This window comes from Megalobrama amblycephala, linkage group LG3 (genome assembly GCF_018812025.1).
Source record: "Megalobrama amblycephala isolate DHTTF-2021 linkage group LG3, ASM1881202v1, whole genome shotgun sequence".
Lineage (NCBI taxonomy): Eukaryota > Metazoa > Chordata > Actinopteri > Cypriniformes > Xenocyprididae > Megalobrama > Megalobrama amblycephala.
Window position 1 is genome coordinate 30,992,040 of NC_063046.1, and position 25,294 is coordinate 31,017,333.

General features: G+C 36.7%; 1 protein-coding gene across 2 annotated transcripts in view; it reads left to right on the top strand.

The window, feature by feature from the left end:
• The first annotated feature begins 2,230 nt into the window (after positions 1 to 2,230).
• The window catches only part of crtc3 (CREB regulated transcription coactivator 3), a 58,661-nt gene continuing 35,597 nt past the window's right edge, over positions 2,231 to 25,294 (top strand). For both annotated transcript variants that reach the window (XM_048185097.1, XM_048185098.1), the window contains exons 1-3: positions 2,231 to 3,630; positions 14,526 to 14,636; positions 15,249 to 15,377. In XM_048185097.1, coding sequence (XP_048041054.1) covers positions 3,499 to 3,630; positions 14,526 to 14,636; positions 15,249 to 15,377 — 372 coding nt within the window. In that variant the 5' untranslated portion in view covers positions 2,231 to 3,498. The remainder of the gene's footprint in view (positions 3,631 to 14,525; positions 14,637 to 15,248; positions 15,378 to 25,294) is intronic.

Consider the following 25,294-nt stretch of genomic DNA (forward strand, 5'->3'; position numbering starts at 1 on the left):
CGAGACACGTCTATGGTCGCACTATGGGAAAGTAGCCCATTTTCGATTCTTCTGAGGTTTATTGTGCCTGCAAACTCACCCTGACACCCCCACCCCCGAAAAAAAAAAAAAAAACCCTCAAATTCAAAACGGCGAATTTCGGCGAAAAGCGACTAGTTTGCAGGTCATTTGAATTTATGAAAATGATTTTAATTTTTTTTTTTTTTTTGCTGTACTTTCCAGTGTTGTTATTATTAACTGAAATTAAAATGATTAAAAAATATATAAAATATTTAATTAAAAAATTTTAAATGATACAATTAAAATGAGTAATGTTACTTTGGAAACCAACTGAAATAAAACAAGTTAAATAATCAAAATAAAAACTGAAAAACAAATTTAAAGCTATAATATTAAAAGAATTTGCACATAACAAAATTACTTAAACTAAAATTAAAAACTAAAAAAAGAAAATATAAAAAAATATTCAAAATATAAGTGTACAGCTATGTTCCAAATATTAAGCAAATGTAGAATTCCAATTCTGCTTTTCACAGAATCAACTGAAGTAATGACAGTATAGCTATGATGTTTTTGATCACAAACTTGGGTCACCCAAAGACTCGCTATGTGTAAAACTGGCGTCCGACTAGTTGACATTTTAACAAAAAAATGCAAAATATCCATTTTTATTTCCAAGATGCTAAAGACTTAAATAGACATCTTAAAAGGGGTCCTAATTAGGACATTGACTGCATAGCAGTTAATAACGGAGTTATATTTACAGCACAGGGAGAAGAGAAGAGTGCTATACAGGACATCCTTGACAGGGACTGAGTTGGGATGATTCGTTGGCGCTCACATCTTCAAACCCCAAGTCCTGGAGTTGGTGATGACCATTTAAGTCACTTTGATATTACATGGCAAGGTATATATTATATCCTCACTCAATTAGGGGTGGTAAGACACTACAGGAAGCCAAGAGTTGCTGACCGAGGATCTCAAACTCTTTTTCTTCTCTGTGAATGCACACATGCATATTTTATTGATTTGATTCATTATTTTTGATTTCATTATTTTTTTTTCTGTGAATTTCTCTTCTGTAAAGCACTTTTTAAACACTGTTTTAAAATGTGCTATATAAATAAAGCTTTTATTTACTAAAAAGATGATTCTCACATGCTCCTCTCTATCTGAGTGTGACAACGTGGACAGCAGTGGCGATTATCCTCCTTTCATCTCTTGTGCCCATAATCCTGGGCTTCTTAGAACTGGCACAATGGAGGTTTTCTTATAGGTTCTATAGACTGAACAAAAGTTGCATATATCCGAAAAGAAAAATAGCAGCTGATCTGCACATGCCTTCACAAAAAAGCTGGGGATGATGTTACACCCAGGAGCCTTGAGTAAATACGATGAATGGGTCAGTGGTACAGTCCTGAACAAAGAATCAATGTAGTTTGTCAGGAAAAAAGGCAGACTGTTTTGAATGTTGCTGTCATGATCATGATATGATAGTCATGATGACCTAGCTTCTGTTTTAACATTTTCCAGTTGCTTGGAATGAATGTTTTAATAAAAATTCAGTAGTACTGTTTTAACAATTAAAATAACTCTTTTCTACTTTTAATGTATTTTAAAATGTAATTTATTCCTGTGATGGTAAAGCTGCATCATTCCTCCAGTCTTCAGTGTCACATGATCCTTCAGAAATCATTATAATGTGCTGATTTGGTGCTCAAGAAACATTTACTATTATCAAGGTTGAAAACAGTTGCGCTTTTGTTGTAGATTATTATTTAGAATATTGCTATTTAGTTTTCAGTTTTAGTTTTAGATAGTGTGTTTTTATTTCATTCCAGATAATATTTGTAGTGCTTCAACTTAAACTTATTTAAACTTATTTCAGTTTATTGCAAAGGCAACATTTCGAATTTTTGTTTTTCATCTAATATTTATATTTGATTTCAGCTTTATTTCAGAAATAAAATGTTTTTAATTCTTTTAGTTTTAGTTAACCATAATATCTCTGCTTCTTATTTTTTTTATGTATTTTTTTGTTTACAAACACACATACACACATATACAATACACATTGCATTTTTGCATCTATTTAGTATTTCATGACCAGATTTGTAGGATTTGTAGAGCAGAAGTTTTACCTTTTATTTTTGCAAGTTCTTTCTGACACCTTTAACATGAATAATAGGGCTGTGTATCCCTTTAAGGGAACTCCACTGCCTCCTTGTGGACACAACTTATAAAAAATTGGTATACACTTTTGGGGCAGGCTTGTGTATTTTTTCCTCGGCTTGTTTTCACTCGGAGTGAGGGATCGAAGTTGACAAAACAAATGTGTGCCGTGGAGTCACGAGTCGGTGTTTCACAGTTCAGGTGGATCTAGATGATGGACACGGAGAAGAGAGTTCAAGGGAGTACACGCGGACTACATGATCAGATTTCGCCGCTGCACTTCACGAATCAGTAACATCTAAACATTTTCTCTGACTCGTATGACAACAGCGCTCGATCACTGGCCGCTGGTTGTCCTGCCGCAGGACAGTGAGTGTCTAGTGCAGACTGAGTTTCATTTGCTACCTTGTTGCAAAGTTGCGCTTACCTGTTTATACGAGTTTTGAATGCGTAATGAGGTTTGCATCGGCGAGACCACTTGTTGAAATCTCACGAAACTAAGTTCAGTATTGTGGGCAATAAGATTGATTGAATTAACCATATAGTGGGTCGTTTGCTGTCATCTACAGTTCGTTTGTGACATTTCGTTTGTGATATTTTGATTGTGTCATATCGCTCATTAGCTGGTTAGCTGATACGGCTGACTTTACCCTGTACCTGACCGAGCAATAGCAGTCAGTTACACACATTTCGACACCAAATGTCTACCTTAATTCATAAATAATGGTAGGCACTTAAATATTAATGTGTAATCATTAAAAATACATAATAAAAATGCTTCTCGTCAGAATCTAAAGTATTTAGCTCGCTAGCTAGAGTCGTTCCTGAACTTGTTTCGGAAAGCCAAGTGAAATATTTAAGCTTTTCTGTTTGGCATTGCACAGTATTCCACATCTCATCCTCTTTTTCCCACGATACAAAGCAAGAAAGCAGTTTTAGTGATGCCAAACAAAACTGTCATAACCGCTTGAATATTTAGCGATGTCCAGTTTCCTGACAAACTTTTAGCAATATCGGCTCATCGCCTGTATTCAAAAATTGTCGTTATAAGTAATTCCTATATATCGTCGTTACTTTGCACGTAAGCTTATTTAAGTCCATTAAGTTGTTAATAACACGGTTTCGTCGCGTTTTCCAGCTCATTAACGGTGGCAAAGCTCTTGTCATTAAAGCGACCTCGTCAAACCCCTCTAAAGCATCTGGACTGCACTCTTACACGCTTTTCAGCAACATGGAGGGACAACTTAAACACATTTGACTTCTATATCGACAACATTCAACAGTCAGTTCCCTGCGAAGTTGATCTCGAAACTCTGCGGCCCAATCATGTCTGGATCCCCGGGCTCGAGTGGCTCCAACCCGCGGAAGTTCAGCGAGAAGATCGCGCTGCACAACCAGAAACAGGCGGAGGAGACGCGGGCCTTCGAGCAGCTCATGACAGACCTCACCGTCTCAAGGGTAAGCACAGCCAAATTAGGAAATTACCTCGCTCCCTCGATTTCATACATCAAATGCAGATGCCTAAGTTTGTCCTAAGCGCAACTGAATCACTGTGTATGTAAAACGCCCGACACATCGAGCTCATGAGGAGGGATGAGAGTGTCAGTGGCTGACTGCTGTCATTCACACTGCACGCATTCACACGGACATCATTAAAGGGATGATACCTTTTATTGATCTCATCACTTGATGAATCGCTAATTACATTTTGTCTTAGCTGTGAAAAGAAAATGTATCTTTTCTTTAAGTAACGTTACAGATGTTTTTGATAGTCATGACCCCTTGAAGAAGGCACCATGGCAACCATAGTTTCCAGCCAAGATACCATAGTTACCAGAGCTATTAGTTGCGTCCCAAACGACGCACTATACACTTATGCACTATGTACTCATCCATGTAGTGCGTGAAGGTTATTTTGTCATTTAACATACCCTCTACCCCTCCAATACGTAATTAAAGCTGCGAAAGTTGAGTGCATGAAGTGTCCAACATTCCACACTTCGTTTTTCCCGTTATTCTAGTACATCATCCGGGTATTTAAAGTGTACTATTCTTTTTGGAATTTTCAGTGTGAACACACTACTTGCACTATTTATACTTAAAAACGTCATAGAATAGTGCACAAGTACGCGAATTGGGACGCACTGATTGTTACTACAATAAAACTGTAGTAAGGGACGTATAGGGCAGAATAACCACAGAAACAGCAGTGAGGTTACCTTGATGACATCCTGGGGTGGGCACGCGGATATGTTGGGTGGGTAGCTCAAGCAAATATTATGAAAAGTTCAAATAAAATGTCTTAAAAAACAATGTATTTTTTAAATGTGATTTCAAACAGAGACACAATGCAAAGTAGTTCACTTGAATACACGGGCATCACTTTTATTACACATTTGAGTGCGAGGAATCTGTTTGTTTTTTTATTGGATATATACTATGAAGGAGTTTATTTGTTTGTGTTTTGTAATGTATAATGTACAGTCAGTCGATTGTTATTGAAAAATAAACCCGTCATGGTTATCAGAGCCTAAATAACCATAGTTGCGTCCCAAATGACGCACTATACACTATGCACTTATACACTATGTACTTGTGCACTATGCACTCATCCATGTAGTGCGTGAATTGTATAAGGTTATTTTGTGATTTAACAATGAAGTCCGGTCCTCCCTCCCCCTCCACTACATAATTAAAGCTGCGACAGTCGAGTGCACGAAGTATCCAACATTCCACACTTCGTTTTTTCCGTTAATTTAGTGCATCATCCGGGTATTTAAAGTGCACCTTTTCTTTTTGGAATTTTCTGTGTGAACACACTACTCGCACTATTTATACTTAAAAATGTCATAGAATAGTGCACAAGTACGCAAATTGGGACGCACCTCATGTCTTGTATCAACTTTAGGTTGATATAAGACACATCCACAAGTCCAGTTCACCCTGTCGAGTCTAATATTGAAAATAATAATAATAGTTATGTCATTTTTTTCCAATGTCGTGCAGTCCTATAATAATAAACTTGATTTATATAGTCCCTTTTTAAAACTCAAGGTGTTTATAATAATCTTGTATGTTTATAAAGAGTTGATTTTGCAGTAATAACCAGATGAATATACATAATCTTGCTTATTACAGGGCTGCTTACCAAATAAATTAAAGACAGAACATAGTTATATACTGTAGTGGTCAGTTATACAGTGTTGGCCGATAATTATTCAGAAATACTTGACTGCTGGATGTAGCAACTGACCAATCAGAATCAAGTATTCCAATGAGTGAGAAATCAGCAAAAGAGAACGTAAAAGCAAAGGGTTAAAGGATTACTTTCAAATTAAAATTTTCTGATAATTTACTCACCCCCATGTCATCCAAGATGCTCATGTCCTTCTTTCTTCAGTCGAAAAGAAATTAAGGTTTTTGAGGAAAACATTCCAGGATTTTTCTCCATCATAGTGGACTTCAATGGAGTCCAAACGGTTGAAGGTCAAATTTACAGTTTCAGTGCAGCTTCAAAGTGTTCTACACGATCCCAGACGAGAAATAAGAGTCTTATCTAGAGAAACAATCACTCATTTTCTAAAAAAAAAATAAAACTTTTATACATTTTAACCATAAATTCTCATCTTAAACCAGCTCTCTTCTTCTTCTCTATTAGAAGTCCGGCAGTGTAGACACTGCTAAGTTTATTACTTCCCTCCACAGGTTAAAGTTTGAACTAATTGATATATACTTGCACTTGCATACTGTATATGACAATTTAGTTCAAACTTTGACCTGTGGAGGGCAGTAATACACTTATAGAGAAGAACAGAGCTAGTTCAAGATGAGCATTTAAGGCCGGAACACACTAAGCCGGCTGAAGTTGGTCCTCGTTGGCCTTTTTTCGGCCGATTCGAAATGTTGAATCGGCGTCGGAACTCGTCTGTCGGGCCATCTGATCATTCTGATTGGCTGTTCAGCTACTGCCGCCTGCTGTTTCGGAAAGGCATTTCATCTCACGCAGGTGCAGAACTGACGTGCTGCTTGGCCGTCGGCTGTTTAGCGTCGGTTTGGTGTGTCAGGGCAACTTTGGACACAGACGCTGCTGACGTGAGCAAACCCCGCAGTCTGCTTTCATCGCCACTAGTTCGTCGGCGTCGGCTTGGTGTGTTCTGGCCATTATGGTTAAAACGTATAAAAATTTTATTTTTGTTTTAGAAAATGAGCGATGGTTTCTCTAGATAAGACCCTTATTTCTTGTCTGGGATCTCTGTAAACTGTCATTTTGACCTTCAACCGTTTGGGCTCCATTGAAGTCCACTATATGGAGAAAAATCAAAAACCTTAATTTCTTTTCGACTGAACAAAGAAAGACATGAACATCTTGGATGACATGGGGGTGAGTAAATTATCAGGAAAATTTCATTTGAAAGTGAACTAATCCTTCATGGAACCATCGATGGCTAAAACTTTATTGATTTTATATTGTTTGGTCACTGACCACCCCTAGACCTGTCTGCGAAAAAGTTCACTAATAATTTATGATTTTAAACAAGAACTAGTAACTGTTGTTTAGTCGGAAGCTGTGGTTGCCGTGGTAAACATTTGTAGGGGGCATGTCAGAGGCTTTTAGTGTGCTGAGCTGCTTTGCATTTTCAGTTTCATTTACATGCACTTCTTGTAAACATTTAGAGTAACATTTGTAACGGTGAACATCACCCTCTAGCTTTGGACTGACCAGTAAAAGATGAGAGCTGAACATGTTCAGGCTGCCTTATTGTGAGTTGTGGAAAAATTCTTGTGTGTACCAAGCTCACAGTTTGAGTTATGTTTTAGTTTTTGTTTTCTGCAATGAATTCTTATTATTATTATTTAGCTTTTGAAGTATGGTTAGAGTAAGGTTAAGAAATATTGTTCAGGTGTAGTGGCTCAGCTGTAGGTCTTTCACCAGTGGGAAGTGTTTTACCAGAAAGCAGCTCTGCCTCAGACAGCGCTCTGTCTCTGTGTGGAGTCTGTAGGCGGGAATGAATGAACATGATCTGCCAGTTCATGATCTGGCTGCCTTCTTTTCTAGGGCACGAGAACATGTGGTTGTGTTATAGTACATTTTCAGAGTTTTTCAAAGTTCATACGTCTTACCAAATACAGTTTGTCTTCTTGACAATAGAATGAGCCCTGGAGGAAAATGCTTGTATTTCAGAGAGGTTACAAAAGGCAAGTTTGTGATCTCTCAAACATTTCTCAAATTTTACACATTTGGTTAATTTTTTGAACATTGTGATATGTACCAAACCACTCAGTGTTGTTGTAGCTTTCCAAACCTTGTTAGCAATGGTCCACAAATGAAATAAGTGTACACATGGCAAAGGAAGCAGCAAAATGTGTAATTTGCAAGGAAATGACTGACAGTGCTTGGTATCTCAAAGTGATCACTTTTCTTTGTGTTTGATTTCTCAATATTTCTTGGGTTGATCAAATAAACATCATTTGCCACAGTGTTTACACTAAACTTTTCGAGGAAGTGAACCTACAAATGGCTTAATTATATTTATGGTGTCTGCACATTAAACTGCTATCAACAAAGGGATCATTTGACAATTTTTAATTTGTCTTTCTTAGAAACAAGAACACGGTTCAAAATTGAATGTGTCACTTTGAATGTCTGCTTTTAGAAACGGATTTGACACCTTCACGTTTTTGTGGATCTGAGAGATTTGACGAACGGCAAAGACCAGGTGTTTTTCAGAGCAGAGAGAGTGATTCTTGCCATTTTCAGTAGGATGTGATAAACAGAAATGGAAACAGAACTTGTCTGTGTGCTATTACAACACTTGTTGTCTATAAGCCCACCATGTTTGCATGCAGGAAGTCATCCAGCTGCAGGTATGCTGACTGTCCTTTGGCATGTCCAGCCTATGCAACTTGTAGTAGTGGATCAAGGTGTTTCTGTTAAGCTGTGGTCACTAGACTTTGAGCATCATCTATGCAATCTACTTCACTTTATTGCAACGCTGCAGTCCTGCAGATTTAAAGTTTGTCACGTTGTGCCGTATCAGTATTCTATTTGTCAGCCCTCTTCACGTGATACAAATTTGCATGTCATAGTTCACCAAACTTGAACTTTGGAACACAGCGAAATGTGAAACTTCTTCGCATGAGCTCGCGTTTCCTGTCTCTATTATTCACATGTGTATGAATGGAAGTCAATAAAACGAAAAGTTTAGTTTGTCTGCCACTTTATTTTTAGATACCAGTAGGTACCAGTTTTTTCATCTTAAGTGTTTATTAGTAAAAGTTAACAATAAAAAAACTAAAACTTAAAAAATTATGCTCTACTGCATGTGGAAAATATTGAATTGGGAATCTACAGAACTCTGTGTTTACTAGTTCATTTTTAATGTAAAATAATGGGAAACCTTTTTTGGAGTTAATATTTAGGCCTAAATTTAAGATTTATGTATTTAAATCGCATATCATTTCCATCCATTTGGATTACACTTCATTTATTTATTTATTTATTTACGTAAACTAATAATCTTTCTTTGAGGCATTTTTGCAAGTCATACATAAATGAAACGGGTAAGATTTCTCCACTTAAAATCATGACAGTATATTACCTATTTGCATCTAGTTGATTTCATGCAATTTGAAAGTATGATTATTCACATTGCTTAAATTTGTTCATTGTGAAAACTATTAAATTTATTCAGTTAAAATCTGTAGAACAAGCAATATTCACTTAAAGGTGCCCTAAAATTAAAAATTGAATTTACCTTGGCATAGTTAAATAACAAGAGTTCAGTACATGGAAATGACATATAGTGAGTCTCAAACACCATTGTTTCCTCCTTCTTATATAAATCTCATTTGTTTAAAAGACCTCTGAAGAACAGGCGAATCTCAACATAACACCGACTGTTACGTAACAGTCGGGATCATTAATATGTACGCCCCCAATATTTGCATATGCCAGCTCATGTTCAAGCATTAGACAAGGGCAGCCAGTATTAACGTCTGGATCTGTGCACAGCTTTGTAAAGATCCATTTTGAGGGTTATATTAGCTGTGTAAACTTTGTTTATGCACTGTTTAAGGCAAGTGCGAGCTCCGGGGGCGGGGAGCGTGAGCATTTAAAGGGGCCGCAGCATGAATCGGCGCATTTCTAATTATGCCCCAAAATAGGCAGTTAAAAAATTAATTAAAAAAAATCTATGGGGTATTTTGAGCTGAAACTTCACAGACACATTCAGGGAACACCTTAGACTTATATTACATCTTATAAAAAAAAACGTTCGATGGCACCTTTAATTAAAATGTATGATATTGGAATAAATTAGCTTTAATGAGAAATATATAAACCTGGTTACTCTGTATTTAAAATATATTCAGTTTATTAGTACTATTACAGAAATCTTACCTGTCTTAACTTTCATATATGTGTGTCTGACAAATATTCATTACTAGTTTGTTATGGACATTTAATATGCAATTAAAATACATAATCTTAAATTTAGGCCTTTTTTTTTTTATTGTAGTAACTAAGGATGCACAATACATTGCCCGATATATGTTCATTTTTAATGTTATCATTATCGTCCCGATAAGACACTTTGGCTGATACATTAAAGCCGATAAATAATGTTTTATTTCCTTCAGGTGAGACACTTTAGGTGTGCACCATGATGGTTTTGAATTGCTTGAAATATAATGGAATCGCTTCGAAAAGTAGCAACATGTGCTGCACATGTCTGTCATATAGGCTACATAAAATTATAATGAAAAAAATACTGTAAAAGAATGTCGTGAATTCTTAGTGCGCCCGTTTTAGCATGTTGTTATGGGATGAGCACACAATGGAGTTAAACGTTCATGACAAGAACAGTCAAGTTCGCTTGTGCATTCGCAGCCTTTTGTTTTGTGCAATTGTAAGTTGTGATATTATGTTTATTTTGTGTGTATATATCTGATATATATCTCATATAGGGTGCGTTTGTTTCAGTTAAATTAACGCTGTAGTATAGCGCTTCAGTTAACCGGTGATCATCTTTAGCTTCAGTGCATGCGGCTCAAACAGCAATGCACAACATTAACAACTATGATTGGGACTGTCATATTACATAACATTATAATGAGAACACTATTGTAATAAAACATTGTGAATTCTTTGGGTATAGTTGCTGTGTTTCAGCAGCGTGTTGTTACAGGAAGAGCGCATCCACAACAGGAGTTACACTTTCTAACTAGCACGTAACTTAGTTCAAGTTCACTTGTGTATTCGTCATTTCATTTTGTGCAGATATATGTTGTAATGTTATGTTTATGTTGTATAAATATCTGATTAATCTAATATAAGATGTTTCGTTGAGTTAATTAACCCACTAACAAAGCAATTCAGTGCTTATTAATTATAACTAGCACTTTTATTTCTCTTGTATTATTTTCATCAGCAATATAGTTGAATTAAAATCATTTCATTATTGTCTGTGCAGAGGATATTCCAATACATTTATCCATGGCACATGCATTTTTATTCTTTATACGCAGATAATATTGTCCGTTGACTTGTTTGCATTTATTTAGGCATTATTTTTTTTTTTTTTTGGACATGGCTTTTTCGACTTTTATTTTTTGTAGTCAAAACATATTATATAAAAATCTGTATTTGATTTATCAGCCAAAATACTGGTTATCGGCTTTCGAATAAGGAACTATCAGCTATCAGTATCTGCCAAAATACTACTAGGGATGCACCAAATTTGGTGCATCCCTAGTAGTAATCATTCTCTGCAATGTTGTTTGTGATGTTGACAGAGGAGAGGAAGAGCATAAGCTTAAGCACGCTGCCCCAGGGAAATCCTCGGCTTCACTAAGCTGCTTGGTCCTGCTCCACAGCTGGGGTGTCATTGTTTTGATAACACCGTATATTGAAAGGCTGGATGTGACTCTCGATGACCCCAGAGTGTGTGCTGAGAGCGAGGATCTGTGCTTGTTTATTAACAAGCCTGTGTTTCTGAGCTGTCTGCCTGGAACCGAGTCAGCACTGGATTTGAAGCAACATCTTGCTTATACATTGAAACAGTGTCTTGTAAGTGAGTGATTGTTGTGTTTTTGTTTTATGGCCCATCATTTTCAAGTTCAAGATATTTGAAAGTGTTTCTGATATCTATAATTAGGGCTGCACAGTTAATCGAAATAAAGTTGGCTTTTTAAAATTATTCTATGGAAAATTGACCAAAAAGATTAGCACATCATGCGCTGTGCATATTTTTTCCAATCAAATTCTCTCTAGAATGAAAGTGTCCCTCCCTCTAATAGCACCTGTCACAGTAGGTAGTACATTTTGGTTAATGATAACTAAAGCTTGTTGGCAGATGTCAAAAAGAAATGTCAGCACAAGAAAGAAAGAGGTTTTGACCAAAAATAAAGTAAAACAAGATTTATTTTGTTGTTTTATCTTTGTTATAAATTGGAACAAGGATGCAAAGACTGACTGTGTTTATGTGAACCTTGTGTGTTTTTGACATGACCTTGTGAGCATTTCACAGTAGAAGCAAAAGTTATGCAACGAGAATGCAACAAGAACTGGGTTCTGTTTGTCTTAGTTCAGTTTTGGGTCTCTGAGAGTTTGACTTTTTTTTTTTTTTTTTAATTAAAGATAACAAGTGTGAACACCCTTAAAGTCGACATGAAATGAAAATTCAATATTTTCTGAGTGCATGTTATTGACCTAATTGTGAACAATTTATCTGTGCATAAGTTTCATTTTTGAATTTCTTTTTGACTTTGTAGTTTCTTTTTTTTTAATCAAAATGTTATAACTTGATCTTGTGGTGAAACTTCCCACTGGTGACGTATGCCACACATAAACAACCAATGGATAGTAATCTCTCTTACATTTTTTTTCTTTTCTTTTTTCTTTTTGATAATTAGGGGCAGTTGTGTCCTAATGGTAAGAGTGTCGGACTTGGGTCATGGGTTTGAGTCTCAGTACTGGCAGGAAATGTAGGTGGGGGAGTGAATGAACAGCGCCCTCTTCCACTCTTATTACCCACAACTGAGGTACCCTTGAGCAAGGCACCTAACCCCCAATCGCTCTAGTTCATTTTTAATTGCTTCTTGTTCATTTTTAATGTAAAATAATGGGAAACTGTTTTTAGAGGTTAATACACTCAAAATATTTAAGATTTATGTATTTGAATTGCATATAATTTCCATCCATTGGGATTACACTCATGTATTTATTTATTTATTTATTTATTTATTTATTTATATACATAAACTAATAATCTTTCTGAGGCATTTTTGTCAGTCATACATAAATGAAACAGGTAACTCCACTCAAAATCATGACAGTATATTATTAACTATTTGCACTATTTGATTTCATTTTATTTAAATGCAATTTGAAAGTATGATTATTCACATTGCTTAAATTTGTTCATTGTGAAAACTATTAAAGGTGCCCTAGATTCAAAATTTGAATTTACCTCGGCATAGTTGAATAACAAGAGTTCAGTACATGGAAAAGACATACATTGAGTTTCAAACTCCATTGCTTTCTCTTTCTTATGTAAATCTCATTTGTTTATAAGACTTCCGGAAAACACGCGGATCTCAACATAACACTGACTGTTACGTAACAGTCGGGGTGTACGCCCCAATATTTGCATATGCCAGCCCATGTTCCCAACATTATGAAAGGCATTAGACAAGGGCAGCCAGTAATGTCTGGATCTGCACAGGTGAATCAACAGCCTAGGTAAGCAAGAACAACAGCGAAAATGGCAGATGGAGCAATAATAACTGACATGATCCATGATAGCATGATATTTTTAGTGATATTTGTAAATTGTCTTTCTAAATGTTTCGTTAGCATGTTGCTAATGTACTGTTAAATGAGGTTAAAGTTACCATCGTTTCTTACTGAATTTACGGAGACAAGAGCCGTCATTATTTTCATTTTTAAACACTTGCAGTCTGTATAATTCATAAACACAACTTCATTCTTTATAAATCTCTCCAACAGTGTGTAATGTTAGCTGTAGCCACAGAGCATAGCCTCAAACTCATACAGAATCAAACATAAACATCAAAATAAATACTTTACTCACATAATTCGAAGCATGCATACAGCATGCATGACGAACATCTTGTAAAGATCCATTTGAGGGTTATATTAGCTATGTGAACTTTGTAAATGTGCTGTAATATAATCGAGAGCTCGTGTGGCAGGGAGCACGCGAATTAAAGGGGCGACGCGCTGAAAAAATCAGTGCATAGTTAATGATGCCCCAAAATAGGCAGTTAAAAAAATGTATTTAAAAAAATCTATGGGGTATTTTGAGCTGAAACTTCACAGACACATTCAGGGGACACCTTAGACTTATATTACATCTTGTAAAAAAGCATTCTTGGGCACCTTTAAATTTATTCAGTTAAAATCTGTAGAACAAGCAATATTCACTTAATTAAAATAAATTGGCTTTAATGAGAAATAAAATGAGTTATGTGTGTGTGTTCAATACTCATTACTGTGTGTGTGCGCACTTGGATGGGTGAAATGCAGAGCACAAATTCCAAGTATGGGACACCCTACTTGGCTACACGTATGGTATTTCACTCAATCCATTTCACTCGTATGTATGAAAGAAAAGATCTGTCGCTACTTCTGTTTCATCGCAACTTTGCAGCAGTACTATTCTTTGGCAAAATATGCAACATTTGATCATTTGGAGACATTGCTTGCAAGTTGATAGGTTTTGCCCATGCTATTTGTGTTTCAATGTAATTTTATGCCTTTTTTATGCTTCTTGTATTTCATTGATGTCTTAGGAGTGATGTGAAATATTTAATGTTTATCAAATCGCAATTAAAATAGGAATTTTGTTATTTGTCAAAACAACTGCAATATGTTTCAGATTATGCAATATGACATTTTTTTTGGCTAAATAAAGCAGCCTTACAACCAAGCAGCGCATAACTCAGGTTTTGTGCTCTGGCTTAAAAATGTCAGTGTGTTGGATTAAAAAGAGGCCTTTAGCTTATGTGTAGTAACCCATTGATATCATTAAATGAGGTCAGTCTTTGAGATTCAAATTTTGTCCTTTGGTTAGTGGGAGGAAGGAACGCCTCCTGATTTGCTTGTTCCTGATCAGAATTGATAATTTTCATTGTTTACTTTTTCCGAACAACAAAATCCACACTGTCCTCCAGCTTGGGCTCTGAAGTTCACTTAAAACCAAACTCATTTCCAAGAATTTCAAACTTAGTTAAATACAGATGTTATAACAACACCTTATAAAATGCCTTGATAGACTCTCACTCTTCTTTCTTTTTCAAATGCATTTACGGTGTCTTCCTCTTTATTAAAGGTGCAGTTCCAGAAGATCCAGCAGCTCCGTCTGTCTCAGAACCGGGCACAGTACTACGGTGGCTCGCTGCCCAACGTCAACCAGATAGGCAATGCCAGCAATGATTTCCAGGTACCTGGGTTGTCCTCCATCCACTTCTCAAAGTCTACTAAATCTGTTCATTTAGTCGTGTTCGTTTAGGAGAAGATAAGCTCCAGCCATATATTCGACTTTTCTACCCTCAGATAAACGATGTCAAGAGATGGTAATTGCAAACCTTGTCCTTATAAAACAAAGAGTGTGTTTGTCCTATCCTCTTAGTTTGCCCTCACTTTGCCTACTCCTTCAGTACACGGCTATCCCCACAAGTACACTTGATACAGCGGTGTGCACCAAGAGCCAAAGAACTGTATCTGTGTCTATCCCCTATGGAGAACAGTGTTGTATACCTTCAGGTGAAAGTGCTCTTGTTGCTCTGAATAAAGCTTCTTTGAGACACCGAGCAGTGATCCCTACTTTTTGTCTGCCATGAGAAACCAAACCTAGAGAGGTAAAAGCACTTTGGAGTAGACTGATTTCCCTTGGGGACACAAGCTAATGGTGGCACTTTGAATACTTTACTTGTGTGTGAGTGTGCATTCTGCATGCTTTATCAGTCCTGAAATATGAACACTGTCAATTTTTAGGGAGTTACTTTTAAAGGCATTTATGACAGATGTTAACCAAAATGGTGTTTCTCCACAGGGGGCGTTTCCCTCTGGTCTGGACTCTGTGCGAGGGACTAGACACCATGGTCTGGTGGAGAGGGTCCATCGAGACCGCAATCGGATCAACTCACCGCACCGCAGGCCCATTGACAAGCACGGGCGGCAGATATCCTTTAAGTTCACTGGTGGAAAGGCCTTTGTTGAGGGAAAAAGTGATTTATAATCTGTGAGGTTCTTTGCTTACGCTAGTAGATGCATCATTATTATGAGCTCAGAATGTTGTACGTGTGTGTGTCATACATGTTGACCTTTGCTCATGTGGGCAGCTTTTTTTTGGGGGGGCTTCAGGCTGATGATGATCCTCTGTGTATTGATATTCCCACTCTTGTAATGTGGGTGTGAATGAGTGGGTAACTGCAATAACCTGCTGTTTTCTCCCCACTCATGAGAAACGTTTAGAGATTTGAATATCAGTACTCTGGTGTCCTCATTAGTGGGTGATTAACAAAACTTGCCGCAGATCGTCTTGCGCGTTCTGCCGCTAGTTCTGCATTCATTCATCACAAAGTTGATTAAATCACTCACTATGCCGGCCCGGCCGGTCTTTTATCTTCCTCGGATGTGTAGTTGATGGGCTTCTTTCATTTATTTTTCAGTGGTTGCCTGTAAGCTTAATCGTCTGTGGGCTCAAAAAATAATTTCGGGTCTGCAGATTTATCTTAGTGCTAAAGATTAAATAAAACAATAACAAGGCCCTAATGCTTTCTGAGTAACCATGCTGTTTTGAAGATGTTGAGGGCATGAACATTCGTCCACTGATTTAGTTTTGATTTCATCATCTTTCTTTTGAAGCTGCAGAGATGTTTTGGGGTTTGAATTATCTCGAAACCCAGTAAGAAGCTACTCCGTACTCATTAAAATTGGAATAGTTTGGGAATGGTCCACTTGCTCTGATGGTGTGCAATATGAAAAGACAACAAAGACAGTGTGAGGGAGACAGATGAAGGAAAAAAAAAAAAAGTGTGACAGAGTTGAGTTACGTAAGAGCTTTGAACGATGGGTTCAAAGTAATTCCACACGGTGCGCTACAGCCGCCCTTCTTTGAGTGGGAAAAAGGCATTTGTGATGGTGACCGCAGTCATGTTAAAAACTGCAAGACCTGTTTGTCAGACCTCTGTTCTGTGAACTGAGCCACTCCCTCCCCAAGAGCTGAAGATATTCTTGTGTATTCTCACGGGTTTCTTCAGAGTCTCTGATGATTTTTTTTTTCTTCACCTCGTTGTCTGTTTGTATTGTGTTGCATTTGTTTTTTTGCCTTAATTGCTGACACTTGTTTCTAGTTGTCTTTGAAACAAAGAAAAGGATTTTAATGAGTAAATGGTTCGCTGGGTTGTTATTGTCTTCAAAGCTTTTTGCTCTAGGCTCAGAACTTTCTGGTTTTTGTTGTTGCTTTCAGTTTAAAAATTCAGCATACGAATGAGAAGACTTACTAACACAATAATCTGATGCAGCAAAGAGTCCAGACCAATCCAACTTGTTAGTGTTGCATCACTGTTACTATTTCTCATACTTAAAGTAGTGGTGGGCGATATGACCAAAATCTTATATCACGATATAAGTAATTTTATATCACGATAACGATATATCACTATAGTTATTTTTGCTTTAAATAATATCAAAAATTTTCATAATTTTCTTAATTTCATAATTCTTATCACCATTCTCAACATGATTTAAAAAAAAAAAAAAAAAAAAAAAAAGGAATACTAGCCTAAAAAATCCTCTCAAGCTTACTGAAGACAAGTAAACAGTGATAAAGGAAGAACAAAGAAAACAAACTACAATAGAACAAAGACACAATTGAAATAGACCTACCTGAAAAAACTTCAAGCACTAGAAATACTAGGCCTGCATAAAATGTATAAAGTAATCAAATGTATAAAAAACAATGCATAGTCTTTACTGTGTGATTTAAATATACATTTATTCTTATTAAAGTTACAAAAGCAAGCAGTGAGTTTTTTCTCTTGTTGTTTGATTATCATTAATAAAGACAGCAGGTAAATTTGGATGCTGTCCCTTTAAGACCAACTGCACCGGTACATTATACTCATGCTTTGTCTTTCTCAACTGTACCTTCACTTAAGACGTAAATGGCTCTGTTTACTTGCAAATACATAGTCACTTTGACACACAAATATGTGTATTTAACCGTTCAAGCCCAATTAGTCGCCAAAAAGCACTCAGTTCAGTACTCACGCGCTCTGTGAGCTGCGGCTTCATGTCACACATCTCTCAGAGAGAGTGTGCATGCCTAAATGAGGTGTAATTTGCTGCTTATTGTGCTACAATAGTTTAAAACCACTTGTTTTTACACCTCAATGCTTAAAAACGCATATGCAAGCGATAAGCTTTAGTGACTGCGCAGCACAGCATCGTCAAGTGAGCATAACCGAGATACAGACGATAGTCTAGAATCTCTACCAGTCGACAAATTTCTACTGATTAATTGTGTCTGCTGGTATATCGCCCACCCCTAACTTAAAGTTAGGGATTTTAACACACCCGTAGGTGTTTAACTTTGGTGCTTATTTTATCTTCTATGTTTGTGACTGATTTTTACATTTACATTTTGACTGCTGCTTTTTTTTCCCAAATCAACTTAAATTGCTTCATGATGCTATACATTTTGCCAGTGGATTTCCCAGCAATTGAACCCATGACCTTGGCGTTGGTAGTGCCATGCTCTACCTGCTTGAGCTCTCTATCAAAAAACATTTTCAAGAGGAGTTTTTCAGAAAACACAATTAAATGCCGATTGTCGTGAATGGCAAACTTTATTGCACTATTTTTATGCTTGAGATGGCCATAATAGTCAGAGCCATATATGTTTTAGCCAGAGTCAGATCCGAAAGCAGAAAAAAAAAAAAAAAATGAACCAACGCAACCACAATTGCCACACTCAGTGTGCTAATTGCTTGCACTTGCTAAAATCTGTTATGTTTTAAAACTATTCTTAAAACTTGCTTGACTGCTGTAATTAATTGATATTTAGAAAAAAGGCAGCATGTTGAGAATAATTAAAGGTGCTAAAGAGGATCTTTTCGTCGACTGAGAAACCAAAGACTGTTAGTGAGTTTTTGAAATGAGCACATGCGTATTTCAAAGGAACGCCTCCCAAAACTCATGCAGTGTTTTACCACCGGCATTCGCTGTGTCGTGTTAGTGGATTCATTATGTCGGACTCACTGCAGGTAACTCATAATCTGCAGTTGTTACTCCTGACAAAAACATTGCATGCGGCGCCTGTAGAGTGTGGAAAGTTACTGGAGCGCGCAGCCGTGCACGTCTCGCACAAGGAACATCATGGCAGTGATTGACAAGCCAGAGGGCCAATCGTTTACGCGATGATCGCGTAAACGATTGGCTGATGTTTTTAAGGCCCTACCTCGTGCACAGATGATATATATTGATATTATTCCTTTCAGTGCACCTAATAGTCTTTTATCAGTTAGTAAAGACAGTTTCAAGTAATATTGCAAAAATGTATAAAACAAAACATCTTATTTAGCACCTTTAAGAAGAGAGTATATAGTGAAGTGATATGAATAAAAAAAAAAAAAAAAAGAAAAACAGTTAAATTAACTTTAGCCATGCATTTCTAATAGTTTGGTCTTTTGAAAGGGTATACAGTTTTTGGAAGCGCAGTTTGTCTACAATTTTTATTGCTTTTTGTTTAAGCTTCTGCTTTTAAACAGTGTGCACTTTGTGTGTGTGTGTGACAGTGTTGGCATGTCCTTCAGCGTCCTTCTAATCTTTTGAATTTTTTTTTTATATATATATAAATATGGGCAGTTGTGAGATATGTATTTTGGCATTATTTTAGGCTTATTTCTGTGAGGCAGATCGCCTATTTTGGGCTTGTTTTGTTAAAGCCAGTTGTTGCTTTTTTTAGCATGATCTGGCAACATTGTCCCTATGGACCCTAATGTATGTGGTGCCCCTAGACCACAGGGCCTGTGAAAGCAACTATGGTGCAGAGAATAAGACTTGAATCAAAATGTGGGAATGAGTTGAGATGTATTTCCCTGTGATTTGTTCGAAGTGCTGCTGGAAATGAGATACATCTCTGATGCATGTTTAAATACGTAATTAATGTATAGTCAATCACTTTGATTTAATGTCAAATCAATTGTCACTAAATTAGGGCCTGTTTACACACCTGTTCACTTCATGCATTTTCTCTGATCGGATGGCTATTCGATCGTGAAATGCCCTCCGAATCACTTCCGAGACAGATTTAAATCCAATCACTCAAACCACTTCAAGAGGTGGTTTAAGATGCATTCCAAACAAAGCTGAACAAGTGTAAATGCATCTGGTTGTTGAAACCACATATATGTCAATTTTACTCCTCCCAAAAAATGTTAAAAAAATAAATGTGTGAGAGCATGTTATAGCCAGATATGATAGTGCTATCTCTTCAGCAAGCCATCGCGCAAACCTCGTCGCAGACGCTCAACACACAATAATCTTAATTAAAAATTAGACTAAATGGATCTTTCCAGTGCTGATGCCACTTTTTCCCCTATTGCAGTCTTTGATCTTGAAATTAGCTGATGATAAATAAAATTCAGCTCATATCTGTTGCTTTCGTTGACGTGAACGTTGAATTTGCATACAGCGCGGGAATTGAAGTTTGGATTTATATTCACATTTATGTGGCAAAGTATAAATGAAACAGTTTTAATAAGTCAGATAACTATCCAATCAGAGAAAATGCGTGAAATGTCCAGGTGTAAACAGGCCCTTAATTTTCGGTTATTTCAAGTGGTAGAATGCGATTGTTACTTTCGTGATTTTTCGGAACTTTGTATACAGAATGAGATTAGGCACTCAGTAGATGAGGAACAACCATATTTAGGTGTAATAAGCGTTAACTAATGCTAAAACTATTAAACATTGTGGTGTATAATGCATTATAATGGTAATGTATGTTATAATGCATTATATCTTTTCTTAAATAATTATAAAGCTAAATGCATTATAATATTAGCAGATTCCTTGTTACTTCTGAAATTGTTTTTTCATGCGTTTTAGTGCATTGTACTTTCTAAAGGTGCATTGAGGTTTAATAGATTAATAATGGATTCATATTATTATAACTGTGGCTACACTTATTCACAAGACTATATAATGAATTATATGGTGCGTTTTAACTAATTTGTTAAATCTAAAACTGAAATGGAAGAAAAAATTATAGAACGTTAAATAGAAATATTTTAAAGAAAACAAATACTAATAAAAATGACAAAAGCACATAACAAAATTACTAAAATTTAAACTAAAATTAAAATGCAAACTGGAAATATAATAAAAATAAAACCTATTTCAAAATATTAATAAATACTATAGTAGTATATAAATAATACTAAAATAACACTGATGGTCCTGGAAGCCACCTACAGCACCCTGTCATTATGATGGCATGTTTTTCACGGCCATATGCCACTCACATTTTCTATAAAAAGAAAAACGATTTTTAAATCTTCTTAAACTCCAAACTACACTTTACATCTAATCTAAATAAACGTAGTCTCTCTAAATAAACATTCACCCACTAGGCTTTTCTCTTAATGTCTAAAGCATTTCATTTTCATGCCACTCTAATTCTGCTGAGTGAGAGAACATAAGGGAAGATTCAAAGCCCAAATTTGCTTTTACTCTGATTTTTTTTTCCCCTTTAGTGCCAGATGTCCCTCACAGTGTTGGCTTGTTTTGCTCACATTGATTCAACCACGTCTGCCAAGATTAGACTCTCTCACAGGCTCGCTAGCCAACCTAACGCTGTCCAACTTCCTCCTATCCCATGTAGTTGCCTTCAAGCCGCATAGATCATGCCAGATGCCTTGATTTGGCTTTGTATATATTTCTGGAACGATGTCCTATTGGAGGGCGAGCGGTGTGGGTTGAGTATGAAATGTCAGAGAGAAAGGTTAGCTCACCCACGCCGTCCTGGAGCTTCTGAGACGAAGGTGGTGTCACAGCCACCCTGTCTCTCCACACCGTTTCAGCAGCCATGGGCTAATTAGATCTTAGGAAGGATCCCTCGTAATCCAAGCCGCCCGGCTTATGTCATCATCGCTCTCCCCATCCCCAGGCCTAGCATCACCAACAGTATGTCACGCTAGGATTTCATACAAATGATACTGGTTATAGCATACAGTCTTAACTATGAAGTGGCCTAAAATGTTTTTTCTGTGGCCCGGCTTTGCCTGTTCATTGGTTGTGCTGTGCTGTGTCATGGTTCGGGTCGAGGGGCGGGCTGGTGGTTGAAGAGTAGGTATGAAGAGCTCAGTCTCTCATTACTGCAGCAGAACTGATTGCTGGGTTTTCCAGGCCCATGCAGATGTTGAACAGAGAAAGACTCTGTCCTGCTTTCTATCTTGTAAATCCACCCCCCCCCCCTCCCCCCTCCTTTGGATGTGAGAGTCTTGGCACAGAAAGACATGACGAGGCAGCATTGTCAACATCGTTCTGAGTTAAAGTAACAGTGTTTACTCAAGGAGTTCTTCAGCTGGGCTATTTTCTCTCTCATAGTTCCTGTAACTTTTGTTTGAGTCTTGAGTGGGTTCAGACAGCAAAAAAGTTTAGAACTCGACACTTCTTCTTCCGTTTACAAAGTACAGCTTGAAATCAAATGTGCCAACCTGGTTTTATGAAACATTGGCCATTTGGCCACAGTGAGGTAACAAGGAGAAAGTATTATAAATTATATTATTAAAGGAATTGTTCACCCAAAAATGAAAATTATCCCATGATTTACTCACCCTCAATCCATCCTAGGTATATATGACTTCTTTCAGATGAATACAATCAGAGATTTTTTTAAAATATCCTTGCTCTTCCTAGAAATTTGAAGCCCCCAAAAATTCATCCATCATAAAAATAATCCATACTGCTCCAGGGGGTTAGTAAAGTACTTATGATGCGAAGCAATGCATTTTTGTAGGAAAAATATCTATATTTCAAACTTTATAAATTCAAATAATTAGCTTCCTGCGGAAGACCATACGCAGAATGTGCAAGTCGACTTCGGCCAAATGAGTAACCCCTGAAGTGAAGTATGATGCAGGATGTAGGAGTAGCATAAGCTTAGACGCCTCTCACGGTTCAAACAAATAGAGCTGGGCAACAAACTCTTATATCGAAATCCTCCGACATTTCTCTTTAAAAATGATCGTTTTAGACTTCTAATTCATGACTGTTGTTTTGTCTTGCTCTACCCTCTGCACTTCCATGTTTGTCATTTTGTCATGGGTCAGAGATTGCTCTTCCACCACAAATCGGTGCATACGGCCACCTGCCAGAAGCTAGTTATTATAGTTAATAAAGTTTTAAATATGGATATTTTTCTTAGAAAAACCCATCGCTTTGCTTTAGAAGGCCTTTATTATCCCCCTGGAGTGGTATGGATTAGTTATATGATGGATGGATACATTTTTTTTTTTTTTTGCAAAATTTGTGCTTGTCTGAAAAAAGATGGTCATATACACCTAGGATGGCTTGAGGGTGAGCAAATTAAATGTTTAAGTCACCATCTGTTTTGTAAATGCATGTAAAATCTTATTGAAAATCTTATTGTGAACGATTGATCTATGTATGGATTAAGTAAGAAGTAATTGATGACGGGCCATTGAATTATTACAAAATAATGCACACCCGAGGTGGAAATGCAGCCATGACGTGAAGCAGAGTCAATAATTCTGCTTGTATACTACAGTTACCACACCTGAAGACATTGTTCAGATGTTGAATTTCAAGAATTTTTTTAGATTTTTGTCCTTAAAATGCTTGTGTAGGACTAATTTCTAACACATCTTATCCCACGCCTCCATTGCTGATTACAAAATGTCATTTTAGCGCTAGTAACGGAGGCTTGAGCCATTGATAGCAGACTAATTCACTTATTAATGCTGTAATGGAGGCTTGAGCCATTGATAGCAGACTAATGCAGATTTTAATGCAGTTATTAGAGAGAGAGAGAGAGAGAGAGGGGGAGAGAGAGAGATTAAGCGTGTGTGAAGTTCCTGAGTCTCTCAACAGTGTTTAGCAGCAGCATCTCTACTAATAGCGAAACTGTACGTTTATCTGCTTCAGCAGATAACAGCGCCGTTATTACCTGACTAATGAGAAATGTCATTTAGCTTTTAAGTTGCTTAACTATTTTACTAATAAAATCATCAGAGCAGTGCTGACAATACATTTCTGTGCAAGTATTTGTTTGCGTTTGAGTGGAAGAGAGAGTGGGAGAAAGAGAGTATGTGCTTTCAGTACATAATAAAACATAATTTTGTGGCAAAAAACACGAAAATAACTTGTAGTTTTTATCCTATTGTTGTGGGTTTTGGTTCTTTTGCTGTTAACACTCTGAGGTCTAAAAACGCGCCGGCGCGTTTTGCAGGTTTTTTTTCACATTGCAGCAAAACAGACTTAAAATACTCTGTCATTTTTTGTCATAGAGACATAAGTAATACATCAATTGAAAATATAGAATATCTCCTTTTATTTGTATACACTCAGAGTAAAAACAAAATGTTGTGCTTTTTGTAAAATAAAGAAAACTAACATGATGCGTGATCTCTCATCTCCCTCTGAACGAAGTCCAATCTGATAGTTCTCAGAAAATGAAGTGTAACTTAGTGAATACTAATCACAAAAAATTCATACTTATGTCTAACAAAACGTTGAAATGTCAGGTTTTAAATCGTGCAAGTCAAATCGAAAACAAACATTCTGTGTTTATGTAATCTGTATGAAAAGAGAGCCATGTCAGAAGTCCGTGATTCAGCTCATTACCCACTAATGCGGCCACGCCCACAGAGCCAGCGCTATTCAGATGCAAATTCAGAGGCAATACATGCATTCATCGTCTCAATCGTGTATTTATTGCCTTGAAAATTGTTTATCTGGATGAAAAAGCCATGGTTAGCGATCTCTGGAAGACATTCAGTAAATTCCTGTTTGTTTTCTTCTATTGATAAGTTTTAAGTGAGTTTTTGTTTCTTTAGCGCCCTCCGGCTGTAGTATGAATTGGTAAACACCATTCATGGAATATCGTCTTCTTCTTAGGTGAATTTGTGGACTAAAATGCACAGAGAGCGCCCTCCGGCTGCAGTATGAATTGCAAACACCAGCGCTCATAGAGATAACAATGAATATTAAATAAAAAATAACTCCTCTGTATAGAAAATTGACATAAACATATGAGAATCCTATATTTCTCCAAATGTGCATGCTTTTAAACTAAAGGCCTATATTCAGACTCTTTGCATCACAGAAATACATTATATTTTAAAGTATAATATAAAACCATTATTTTATATTGTAATAAAATTTTTCTGTATGTTTCATATACCATGATGAGCTTGAGACATCACAGAAGTTTTTTTTCACAGCCTACCTGACTGAAATGCCTCATTAATATGCAAGTCATTTCAGCTCATTACTATCCAATTCTTTTGTCTTCACAGGTGAGAATGAGCCATTATTCATGGAGATTCACGCCTCCTCGCATACCGTGTTTCTTGGCAAAAAGTGTCTTACAAAAACTAAATCAGTATATTGTTATAAATGAAAGAGTAGTCAGCATAATTTTTACATAATTTTGAAGCAAAAACTCTAGTCTACAACCTTCAATACCCAAAAGTCTTGTGAACACAGATTTAATATACTTTTATTGGCCTTATATCAGTGACTTAAGTTTTTTGTTTTTTCAGTAACCACGCATAAACGTTATTCCTTCAAAAACACAAACATGTACACACATGTTCCTCACATATTATTGTAGCCTAGTTTGTGCTGAATACAGTGTAATGACACTTGTGTCATTAATATGTTTATGAACAACTGAAAAAAGCACAAATGTCAGGGCATGTCAAAACTTCTCCAGGCCCCAAATCAGCCTCAGACTCCAGAGGGTTAACTGTTAATAACTGAAATCATTCGGTGAAGTAATATGGACATGTAATGCGGTCAAGACCTGCCTGGAACAACTTTAGCTGTGCATTTCCTTGAAAATAA